We start from the raw sequence: 9,942 nt of genomic DNA, 5'->3' as shown, positions 1-9,942 counted from the left end.
ACAGGCTCTGACTGACTGTCTCAAGCTGTTTCTTCTCTCGATGCCTCATCCTCGGAGTCATCGTTGCAACCATGTGCACCACTAGAACTAGCCAGCCAGACCATAATCACCAGTCCCGCAACAAGCAACACCGAGTGCAACACTGCCTACCTGTGGTGTCCAGACTGCATAGCAGCGGAGGTGCAAGCGGCCACACTTGCATCGTCTGGCACATTTTTCTTCCTGGATTTTTCTTTTCTTTTACACATTTATAAGTGTATTTAAACATTAACAGGTACACGTCAATGCCACATTCCTTTCCCAATGTGCCTGTTTAGTGCTTCATCACAGAGTGTACTACTATGGCAAAAAAATGTATGAAAGAAATATGGCAAAAATATCTCAACGTTGGCTACTAATAACCAACCCTTCCGCTCCCCCGCCCTCAACACACACACACACACACACACACACACACACACACACACACACACACACACACACACACACACACACACACACACACACACACACACACACACACACGTTTTCACCATTGCGTGACGGTCACGGGGAAACTGTTCACATACTCTGTACTTTAATGACTCCTAGTGGCGGCCACTTGAACGTACAAGCCAATGTGACGCAAACATAATTGTTTTCTTCAGTTATTTCTCCATTTCTAACAAACAAGAGCAGATGTCAGAGAAACGTCTTCATTAAAACAAATTTATGCTAGTATAGTTTAAAAAAAAAACACTAATACAAACAAAGCATGTGGCGATTTTTAACACACATTATGATTCCTACAACCGTCAGTCACTTGAGGACACACTACTGCACTTCAATTAAAGAATATAAAAAATGATTAAAATTAGCAGGGATCATTTCCACTGATATTCTGTTAGTATTACAAATCTGTTGTAGTGCTCAAGATTAAAGCGCAGGTGACAACTATTGATGCGACTATATTCTGAGAAGCTGTGCCAATTTCTTCAAAAGCTGCACCAATTTGACAAAAATGTGACGTCGCGAGTTAATTAGAAATTAGACATCAGACAAAATTACTTTTCAAATTTTGGTCACACAGAAATGTAAAGACACTCGCGTTTAAATCTTGTAGAGTAAACATTGAATGCTCCAAACAAAATTGCAGCACTGCAATGAAGTTGTGTCATACAAAACTGCAGGATAAAGCCATGTGGTTTTAAAAATGGGAAATGGAGCCTCTGATGAGGATGTAATGGAGGAAATCACGCTTGTGTTTTTCTAAGTAAAAAAAAAACTGCTGCACGAGTTCAAGATGTTCCCATCCTTTGCCAGGCCGATTCATCACTTTCAGGCATGAGTACCGATTTCTTGCCAAAAAAAGTAGAAACCTGATACACGTGCCTTTGAATGAACAGCATGAAGCCTTCATTGTTTTTTGATCTGAAACTATCTCATCAGACTCCATAATTAAAAAATCACTGCCTGGGTTTCATTTCTGATTATGGTGATGCAAACACATTTCCGCACTCAGTGTTTGCTGCTCTGGACATAATTGCATGTTAATATTAAGTTACAAACAGTTAAAAAAAAAAAACAGCGACAAAAATGACGACAGCAACAAAATAGCTGGGCGCCACATGTCCTTGTTAGCTTCTCCACCTTTTGAAACCCAACATCAGACTGCAGCCGTAGCACAGGGTCACCACAAATGCAAATATCTGGGAGACAGTGAAAAACACAGAGAGAGCATTTTCAATAATAAAAAGGCGATTACAATTATTGCTGAATTTCACTTGAAATGTTAAACATTTGTAAAAAAAAAAATAAAACACAAAAAACAAAACACATGAATTACAGCTACACTGCAAATACTCACCGTGGCCGCCGCGTTAACGTTGTACTGCCTGCTGTCCAGGAGTGTGAATACGTTGCCGGCAGGTCGTGTTACACACAAAGCGGTACTAGTGATGTTGGTCACCGACGCCGTTGTGCTGGCAACCGTGGTCGCAGCCTCCAAGACGAAGGCGGCGAAGTAGAAAATCAGTGTAAAGAAATGGTAGAACATGTCCTAGAAACAGAGGGAGGAGGAAACATTCAATCAAAGCAGAAACAAACAGGGACCAAAGTTGTTTGGCAATATCAGAATTTTGTTGGCTAACTGTTGAAATGACTCGGGGCTCTGAAGGCAACAAATGAGTTTCAGATTCAGGTTCAACATCCCATTTGGCTGCACGGCTCCCTGTGCCATGTCACTGGGAAACGCAACAGGGTGTCACAGAAAGATGACCTTAATAAATAGCTTAGAAGTGGGAAGACTGCTGCAAAATAATGCACAAATGTGAAAGTAAACAAGACAGCAGGACGGAGGAAGATGCTGGGGGTGGTGCGGGGGAAGAAGAGAGGTCGTGGCGTGTCTGGCGGAACGACACACGGGCCTTTGTTAGGCCTCAGCGTGAGCTCATCATCAGTGTCGCTCAGTGTTGAGACCAAAACAATGACAGTGACTGGCTACTCTGAGCAGCAGGGCTGTTAGCTGGAGGTGAAATTCTACTCTAGGACCTCCAGGATTGTGTATCAGGGTTAAAGGTCTCATATTGCTCTTGTTTCACTTTCTTATTTCCCATGCCAGACTTGCACGACTAATTATCACCGAAACCTCCCCACGTGTCTGGTAGGAATGAAAATGAGGGTAACGGATCAATAGCATAAATGTTGAATTTTCACATACTATGTGACCCTTAAGAAAATGGATCCAACTGGAGTTGCTGTTAAAATGTGACAAACTATTTTTGGCCCATAAAATCAAGACTTTTCACTCAATCTGTAGTGCGAATGGAATGGAAGAGGCTCAGCAGGATAGAAAACATATTACTGCTAGATGACACTGGTGAACTGAAATTTGTTAGTTGACTCATAATTTGCTGCTTTCAGTCAGTTGTAGATTATAGACTCACTGAACGTAAAAAACAACAACAACATTGCAATACACATCCACAGAAGAGATTAAAGGCTTCAAACTGGGAACTTAAAACTTATGGCGATCAACTGAGTAGTTCTATTGTGTGGTCAACAAGTCATTCTTCTTCTTTTAAAAAAAAAAAAAAAGAAAGAAAGAAATCATATAATTTCTTTAAGTATTTATCATCCAACACATTTATTCAGGAAACTAAAGAAAAGTGGGAAGTGAAATCTCTGCTTTCACCACTTACAGTACCGGTATTGTCACGTTTATTGGTCTGTTATGAAATACTCAAGACATTTTTTTTCACTGCAAAAGAGGAAGAGCAGTGGCTTCATGCCACACGCAAAGTTTTATGTCAGTTCAGGTTGATCTGTTTGTGTCACCCCAGGGCAGGCTGTGCTTCTCGTCACCAAGGATGAATGGATTTAGTTATCAGAACAACATGTGCAGCGCTGAAGCAATGGGACACGCGCATAAAAAAAAAAAAACCTCACCCGTGCCTTTTTCTTCAGGGCCGCACTTGATGAATAACTCAGCCGTGGTCGTACGTTAAGGCGGCCGGCGGAGTGGCGGGGTGAGATTTGCTCTCTGGCAGCCAAAGTCGCAATAACAGCTAGTTGAAATTTGACAGCTCTCAGCACACGGCGGCTGTCACCCACCAGGCACCCGCTGCCATGACAACATCATAAAACCTCAAACACCAAACACAGCCGTCTCCGCGCGCTTTTGGGATCTCACTTCTGACTGGAGAACGGACAGCCCGCTAAACTAGCTAGGCAGGGCGATAGAAATATGCCGGAAGCCAGGCTGCACTTTACCAAGAAGTTCCAGTCGGTGACGATGAGGTCAGCCAGGCCGGTGACGAGCAGCGTGAGGTAGACGGAGGAGAGGAGGAAGGCGACCAAGGAGACAAAGATCACCCAGCCCTGCAGCAGCGGCACGGGGACGTTGGAGGAGGCCACCAGGATCCACACCAGAGCACCCAGCAGCTTCACATAGAAAACAGACAGAGGCATAGATGGAAATTATTATAATGAATAAATTGTATGAGAAGTTCTTTCAGGTACTCTTGAATGAATGAATGAATGAAGTGTGTGAGTAATACAAATATAAATTAACAGCAAAAGGACAAATGAAAACACTTAAAATCAGTCAAAAGCAAAATAAAAAATGTCAACATAACATGGAAGGAGTATAGGAAGAAGCATCTTACTGCTCAGCCGTACATTCAGTGTTTGTTTTCAACTCAAGTACATGATGATTTAAAGTCATAAATGCAACTAGGATGAGCCTTTTAGTGCATCTGCCTGTGTATGATGTGACACTGTTGCAGCACAAAGTGAAAACAGGCAGGCCTTGAGGGCCAAGAAAGGTCTCTGAAAGATGAGACACGCAGTGGACCACAGCAACCGTAACATGAAATGATTTTATATTTCATTAAAATCATCTCCTCTGATGGAAGAAGATGAACTTTGAGACACAATTTTTGACCCTGAACACCTTTCAGGTCATGGCAGTTTATTATCAAAGCATTAAATTGGCCGGATCGTAGGACTGTGCACTGAAACGAGGATTTTAGAACTGCCTTAAAACGTTTTATGTCAACATTAAGTTTAACTTTCTATTCAGAAAAATAAATAAAAATCCAGTTGTCATGTTCAAAACCTCCTGTAAATACTTGGATTAAACCTCTTAGATAACTTGTGAAGATGAAATCATAACGCATGTCCCGCTTTTTAAAAGTTATGCAATGAAACAATCTCTTTCAAAGTCACTCAGGTTTCCTCCCACCCTGTCGATATCTCCGTGTGTACGCTGATTACTGGGCCAGAGGTGGCCTTCTGTTCGTCACAGATCCGGCGCTGACCTGACCTCTTTCAAAAATCAGATTTTCCAATAAGCACACAGACAACTTGTATTCTGTCTCAGAACCGGCCTGAGTGGGCTGGTCATACTTGTGCATGCACGTTACCGACAGATTCAAGTTGGACACCTGCAACTGGGCAGAAACGAAGCAAAGGCACCTGCTGCGTAAACTGAGGAGTCATTGAAAACAGGACATTGTATGTTTTATAAGAGCATTCAAAGAACAAATAGTTCCAACAAGTGATCCAGGACACATGCTTGGGGGGGGCTAAAAACTCTCTCTGCAACTGGCGTTGCAATTGGACTGCAGGTGTAATGTTCAGTGCAACTGCAAAACAAGCAGTACAGCAGTCAGATAGGCTTTATTAGCACCATTCCACGCGAAATCTCTGCTCTGAATCAAAAAGGTGTCTTGATCATTGCAGGCCGGGAAACAAGCCTGCAGGTGAACATTCTGCTCTAGTGTCGCCACTGACGTCTGCTGCAAAGGTCGCTACACAACTGCGACGACTACACCTGCGCGCGAGGTCACGGCGAGAAAGAAATTGAATTAAGAAGAAAGAAAGAAAGAAAGAAAGAAAGAAATCAGAGACACTCACTATTTCGACAAGGATCAGAGCTCCGGAGGAGGTCCTCAACACCTCCAGGCCCAGCGGAAGGCTGATGGTCGGCGTCGGGAAGGAGGTGGCGGCGGCGGCCGCTTCGGCAGCGGGGTTGGTGGCCGGTTCCGACATCTCTCCTCTGGGTCACAGCCTCCCACGCTCAGCCAGCCACCGAGACTCCGTTAAACAAAGCAGGCAGGGAGGGGGGAATTCCTCCGGAGTCATGTGTCTCCCCCCTTCGCATACACACCTCCCACTCCACCGCCACCACCGAACAGGTTGGACAGGTGCAGCAGCAACCACTCCCAGGAAACCTGCGCTGCGTTCGAGGAACGCAGGACGAACCAGGATCTAGCTTTGTGTCGCTTGTGTGTCAGTGTTGAATACGGTGCATTGCTGAGTGGTAAAATCAGAACCGCTAAGTGTGTAGTGTCACAAAAATAATCAAGTCAAATAGCTATAGTTTTATTTAATGTAATGACAAAGAGAAGAACAATTTCCATGGAAATAGAGAAATCAACCATCATTCTATATGAAAGGGAGCGGAAGGACAATAACTGTACTATCAGCAGCTTTCATGGCAACAAATTAGCTAATAATAGCACAACACAAAAGTGAAGGTCTCAAATGATGAGGAATCCACTTTGTCAATGTTCTGTTGTAAAGAAACACGTCTTCTCTGTGTCAGTGAACGGGCCACAACATGAAAAAGGTCACCTTTTGCTTTGCTTTGTTTGCTCCACATTTCATAATACCGCAAACTTTTAGATCCAGCTTTTTTGTGATGTCACAGAAGGCCCTGACACCTCTCCCGGGTCAGTAACACACTCTGTAAGTCGCTTGCATTTTCTCCCAAACACACTTGAAGGTCGGACAGCGGCTGCTCTTAGCAGGACGCTGAGGGGATAAATATTGAGATAGATGTGCTGTTTTGCGAGATATTGATCAAGAGCACTGCATGAATAATCCAGTGGAATGGAATGCATGTTTAGTTGGGACGTCACACATAGAAATTAAATGTTTCTTCCACACTAGAATCTGCATCTTTTTAATGCACCAGGCTAGATCTAACGTGTCATAAATTAAAGGGCGTGTTTACCACAATGATTCACCTCTGGGTCAACAGAGCTTTTATGGTTCCCCGCTCCCCCTTGATAACTTCATCTCCTCGCAGAATTACAGGTGCCTCTGAGGGCACCTGTAATATCACTTTGTCTTGTCTGTGTTGGTCTTTGTGAGGAGCCAGAATGACAACAATGAGAGGACCTTTATTGACATGAAGGCTTGAGAACAACAGTGTGTGCACTGATTAGACTTGCAGGCAAAAAAGGAAGCTGATGAGGAAATATTGGTTGGAAGGTGGTTAAGTGCCATGGAACCCGTAAACAACAGAAATGGCCAAACATGGAACACACAGAGGAGAAAAAAAGGATAATTTCTGTGTGTGTGTGCTTTTTTAAGTCGCTTTTGTGAAAATGCCTAATGGCTGCAGCAGCTGTTAGAAATAGATCTGCATGGCCACCATAGTCAATGTTTAGCCAGCACTGTGTGTGAGGCAATGTTGATATAACCTCCGAGAGGGCGTTGGGTTCCAGTTGGTAGGCAGTGACAATCTGCTCCATGTCACGACACATTCAAAGGCCCCCGGCTTGCACCTGGGCAGCCTCTCCTGGTGTGGTTGATTTAGGATTGGCTTAAAGGATGAGTGGGAGTGTCAGGCCTGACACTAAAAACCACACATTTCAATTTCAGACCATGTCATTGCATCCACCTTCTTCCTGGACCCCTAATAAAAGTGAACTCTGAATTAAGGGAAGTCTGAAATTAAGCTACATTGCTACAGTGAGATCTTCCCCTAATTTTCTCTTTACAAAAATGTCTGCAAAAACCGAAACTCTGGTTTTCAGCCAAGATCAAGCCTCCACAGAGATCCTCCAACAACAAACATGTCACAAAATGCATCTTCTCCACTTGGCCTGTGTGTTCACCGTCACCCTGTGTGCACAAGTGACACCTAAAGACTTTCTCATGACTTTGATTGTTTCTTATCTCAATGTGTGTGTGTGTGTGTGTGTGTGTGTCCTATTGTGTGTGCTTTGCTTCTCTTGTAAAACGGTTTAATAAAAAAGTTTCATAAGAACGAAAACAAAGGTTGAAAGTTTCACTTTGATACAAAATCACGACACACCTCTTCACTGCATGAATGTAAAACATACATAAGAGCATTTCCAGACAAGCAAACAAACAAACAAAAAAGGGAATCCGTTTTGCACATCAAGACATCATTGGATCGCCCACACGTGGATGTAAGAAAACATGTTGCAAAAATGCAAAAAAAAAAAAAAAAGATTTCTTCCACTGTTGTCTATATTCCTTTTATTGTTTTTGAAGCAGTGCAAGTACACCTTTAAAATACACAAATTGGTGTACTCTGGTATGATAAACCAACACAATACAGAAAAGCAGTATCATAAAATGTTTGAGGAAAACTTTATGGCATAACTTTAAATTTACAATCATTCTAAAAAAAAATAAAGCTGTAATAAAAAGAATGTAAAACCTAGAATCACAACAGCAACCCATCAAGCATTCTTAAGTCAGTGTTTTGTTTTACGTGGAGGAATAACAAGAGCAACACAAACCACGTCGGACCTCAGCTCTCACACACCCATGAAAACGATCTTGAACACGGCACGTCGTTCCACGCTGACGCTTCACGTGAGATCTCCACGCAGTCCTCCTCCATGTCGGCGTTGTTGGGCTCCCCGTCCTGCCAGAATTCGTGATTCTCCAGCGTCGTACCGTCGACCCAAACCCACGAGTGTCCGTCCTCGGCGCGGGTCAGACCAATCCAGGCGATGGCGCGGTGAGTCTTCACGAAATCCAACTCCAGCCTGCTGGTTATTTTCACCAAGTCGCCCCCTCGGCTCTGGCAGTCTTTTCTGCTGTTTGCATAATTTTTCTTTTGTGAACTGGGAGACACGAAGTAGCACTTGTTTCCGAATTTGATCCAACTGGAGGGGCACATTCTCTCTGGTGGAAAAAACACAAGTATTACAATTTTGCCTTGGCTGTTGGTTTCAAAAGTCCAACAATTCAATAAAAGATAAAAAAAGGCACAAAATATTTCAAATAGACCACAAAGACCCGGTCTTCGCTTTGCGTCTTTGTCATGTCCACAGGAAGTAATTGAACCAATAACACGCTGCATAATCTGCCCACCATTGCTGAAAAAAAGCCTCTCTGGAGTTTAAAATTTCCTACCTGTCACGTTGGATTTGGGGTTCAGTCGGTCGAACTCCTCCTGCAACTGGTCCCTGCTTGCAACCACAGAGTCGTACTGTTTCTGCAGAGCCTCCATCTCCCCCGTCAGGTTGTTGAACTGTGTCTTTAACTGCTCTTGCTCCGCCGTCAGATTCTTTTTGCTCTTCGAGAGCTCATAAATCATGTTGCTGCACCTTGCATCCAATTGGATGAGATCTGCAACGGAGTGAAAGTATTTTGGAATTAGAGGAACAATGACGACAATTACTTGTCACCTGTCACTCAGAGATCTGTTTTTCCCCCCCTCCGAACTCAGATTGCCTACCGGTTCTGTTGACATTCAACCTGTTGAGCTCCTCCTGTAACCTGTCCAGACTTGCGGCCAGAGTGTTGTGTTGGTTCTGCATAACCTTCAGCTCCCTGGTCAGGTTGCTGGGCGGAGCTCTCAGCATGTTTTGCTCAGCTGGCTGGCCGTCTTGGCCTTTCCAGAGCTGCTCCATCAAATCTGTGTACTTTGCGTCCCACTGATTGACTTTGTTGGTGGCTGCAAATTTGATAAAAACACTTAGCTGCTACTTAGCTTGTGTGTGTGTGTGTGTGTGTGTGTTTGTGTGAGTCACTGAGGAATCACTGCACTTACTGTGGGCTACCAGGATCACAGACAGCAAGAGGAGCCCCAGACAAAGCGCAACAGCTCCAATCCAACATACTGGAGCCAAGCAATCATGCAATGGAAAGAAGCAGTTAATATGTATATATGATGGCCTCATGGTGGCCTAATGCAAGGCTACGTCAAGCTGCCCTCTCCTCACCTGAACTCCGAGAGCGACATGAGCCGGCCGGCGATCGTCGCGCAGGCGCGAGCGGAGACCAGCCGTCTCCCTCCAACTCCTCTGATTGGCCGTTGAATTTCAGTGGCATCTGGGACGATTTGGTGGGTTCACTGTCCGTCACTCAGCCTCTCACTCTCAACTCTCACACTTGTTATGTCATCGAGCTGCTTATATTGGGCCTTGTGACTTGCTGACGCTGCGGCTGGGATCATGTAGGGACATGTCGTGATGGGGAAGGACGGCCCATTGGGTTGCAGAGGCAGAAAGCACTTCTGTAAAATGTATTTTTTGACACTTTTTTCCCATTGATTTCCATTATAGCTACAGTTTTGTGTTTATAATAGATTTTTAATAGGAAATATTTGTACATTTTTGGACTTTGTCTTACTGGTAGGCAAGAGTGTTGGTGGTCGGAGGTAACAAGAGTAGAATGACTCTCCAAATC

At 44.0% G+C, this 9,942-nt stretch overlaps 2 protein-coding genes across 2 annotated transcripts; both read right to left on the bottom strand.

The window, feature by feature from the left end:
- Positions 1-555: 555 nt before the first annotated feature.
- On the bottom strand, positions 556-5,701 carry mal2 (mal, T cell differentiation protein 2). The gene is made up of 4 exons (XM_076041293.1): positions 5,398-5,701; positions 3,751-3,921; positions 1,847-2,038; positions 556-1,688 (listed from the first exon to the last, which is right to left on the bottom strand). Exons 1-4 carry the CDS (start codon positions 5,530-5,532, stop codon positions 1,617-1,619), a joined length of 570 nt encoding a protein of 189 aa, XP_075897408.1. The 5' UTR covers positions 5,533-5,701; the 3' UTR covers positions 556-1,616.
- Positions 5,702-7,749: 2,048 nt separating this feature from the next.
- On the bottom strand, positions 7,750-9,654 carry LOC142898061 (uncharacterized). Its single transcript, XM_076040806.1, has 5 exons — positions 9,477-9,654; positions 9,305-9,373; positions 8,990-9,208; positions 8,665-8,880; positions 7,750-8,433 (listed from the first exon to the last, which is right to left on the bottom strand). The coding sequence occupies exons 1-5, from the start codon at positions 9,583-9,585 to the stop codon at positions 8,054-8,056; spliced, it is 993 nt and encodes a 330-aa protein (XP_075896921.1). The 5' UTR covers positions 9,586-9,654; the 3' UTR covers positions 7,750-8,053.
- Positions 9,655-9,942: the final 288 nt, after the last annotated feature.

This window comes from Nelusetta ayraudi, unplaced genomic scaffold (genome assembly GCF_046127955.1).
Source record: "Nelusetta ayraudi isolate G7.1 ecotype Tasmania unplaced genomic scaffold, CSIRO-AGI_Nayr_v1 ptg000063l, whole genome shotgun sequence".
Classification (NCBI taxonomy): domain Eukaryota; kingdom Metazoa; phylum Chordata; class Actinopteri; order Tetraodontiformes; family Monacanthidae; genus Nelusetta; species Nelusetta ayraudi.
Note: the sequence above shows the minus strand (reverse complement) of the source record. Positions and strands in the feature narration are given on the sequence as shown.

Excerpts from the sequence above, each read along its gene's own strand:
- mal2 (XM_076041293.1), bottom strand. The coding sequence starts at position 5,532 with ATGTCGGAACCGGCCACCAACCCCGCTGCCGAAGCGGCCGCCGCCGCC. Across the intron at positions 3,922-5,397 it reads CTCTGATCCTTGTCGAAATA|CTGCTGGGTGCTCTGGTGTG; the intron begins GTGAGTGTCTCT and ends TTCTATGTGAAG. Across the intron at positions 1,689-1,846 it reads ACGTTAACGCGGCGGCCACG|ATATTTGCATTTGTGGTGAC; the intron begins GTGAGTATTTGC and ends ACTGTCTCCCAG.
- LOC142898061 (XM_076040806.1), bottom strand. The coding sequence starts at position 9,585 with ATGCCACTGAAATTCAACGGCCAATCAGAGGAGTTGGAGGGAGACGGC. Across the intron at positions 9,374-9,476 it reads ATGTCGCTCTCGGAGTTCAG|TATGTTGGATTGGAGCTGTT; the intron begins GTGAGGAGAGGG and ends GCTTGGCTCCAG. Across the intron at positions 9,209-9,304 it reads TGTGATCCTGGTAGCCCACA|CCACCAACAAAGTCAATCAG; the intron begins GTAAGTGCAGTG and ends TCAAATTTGCAG.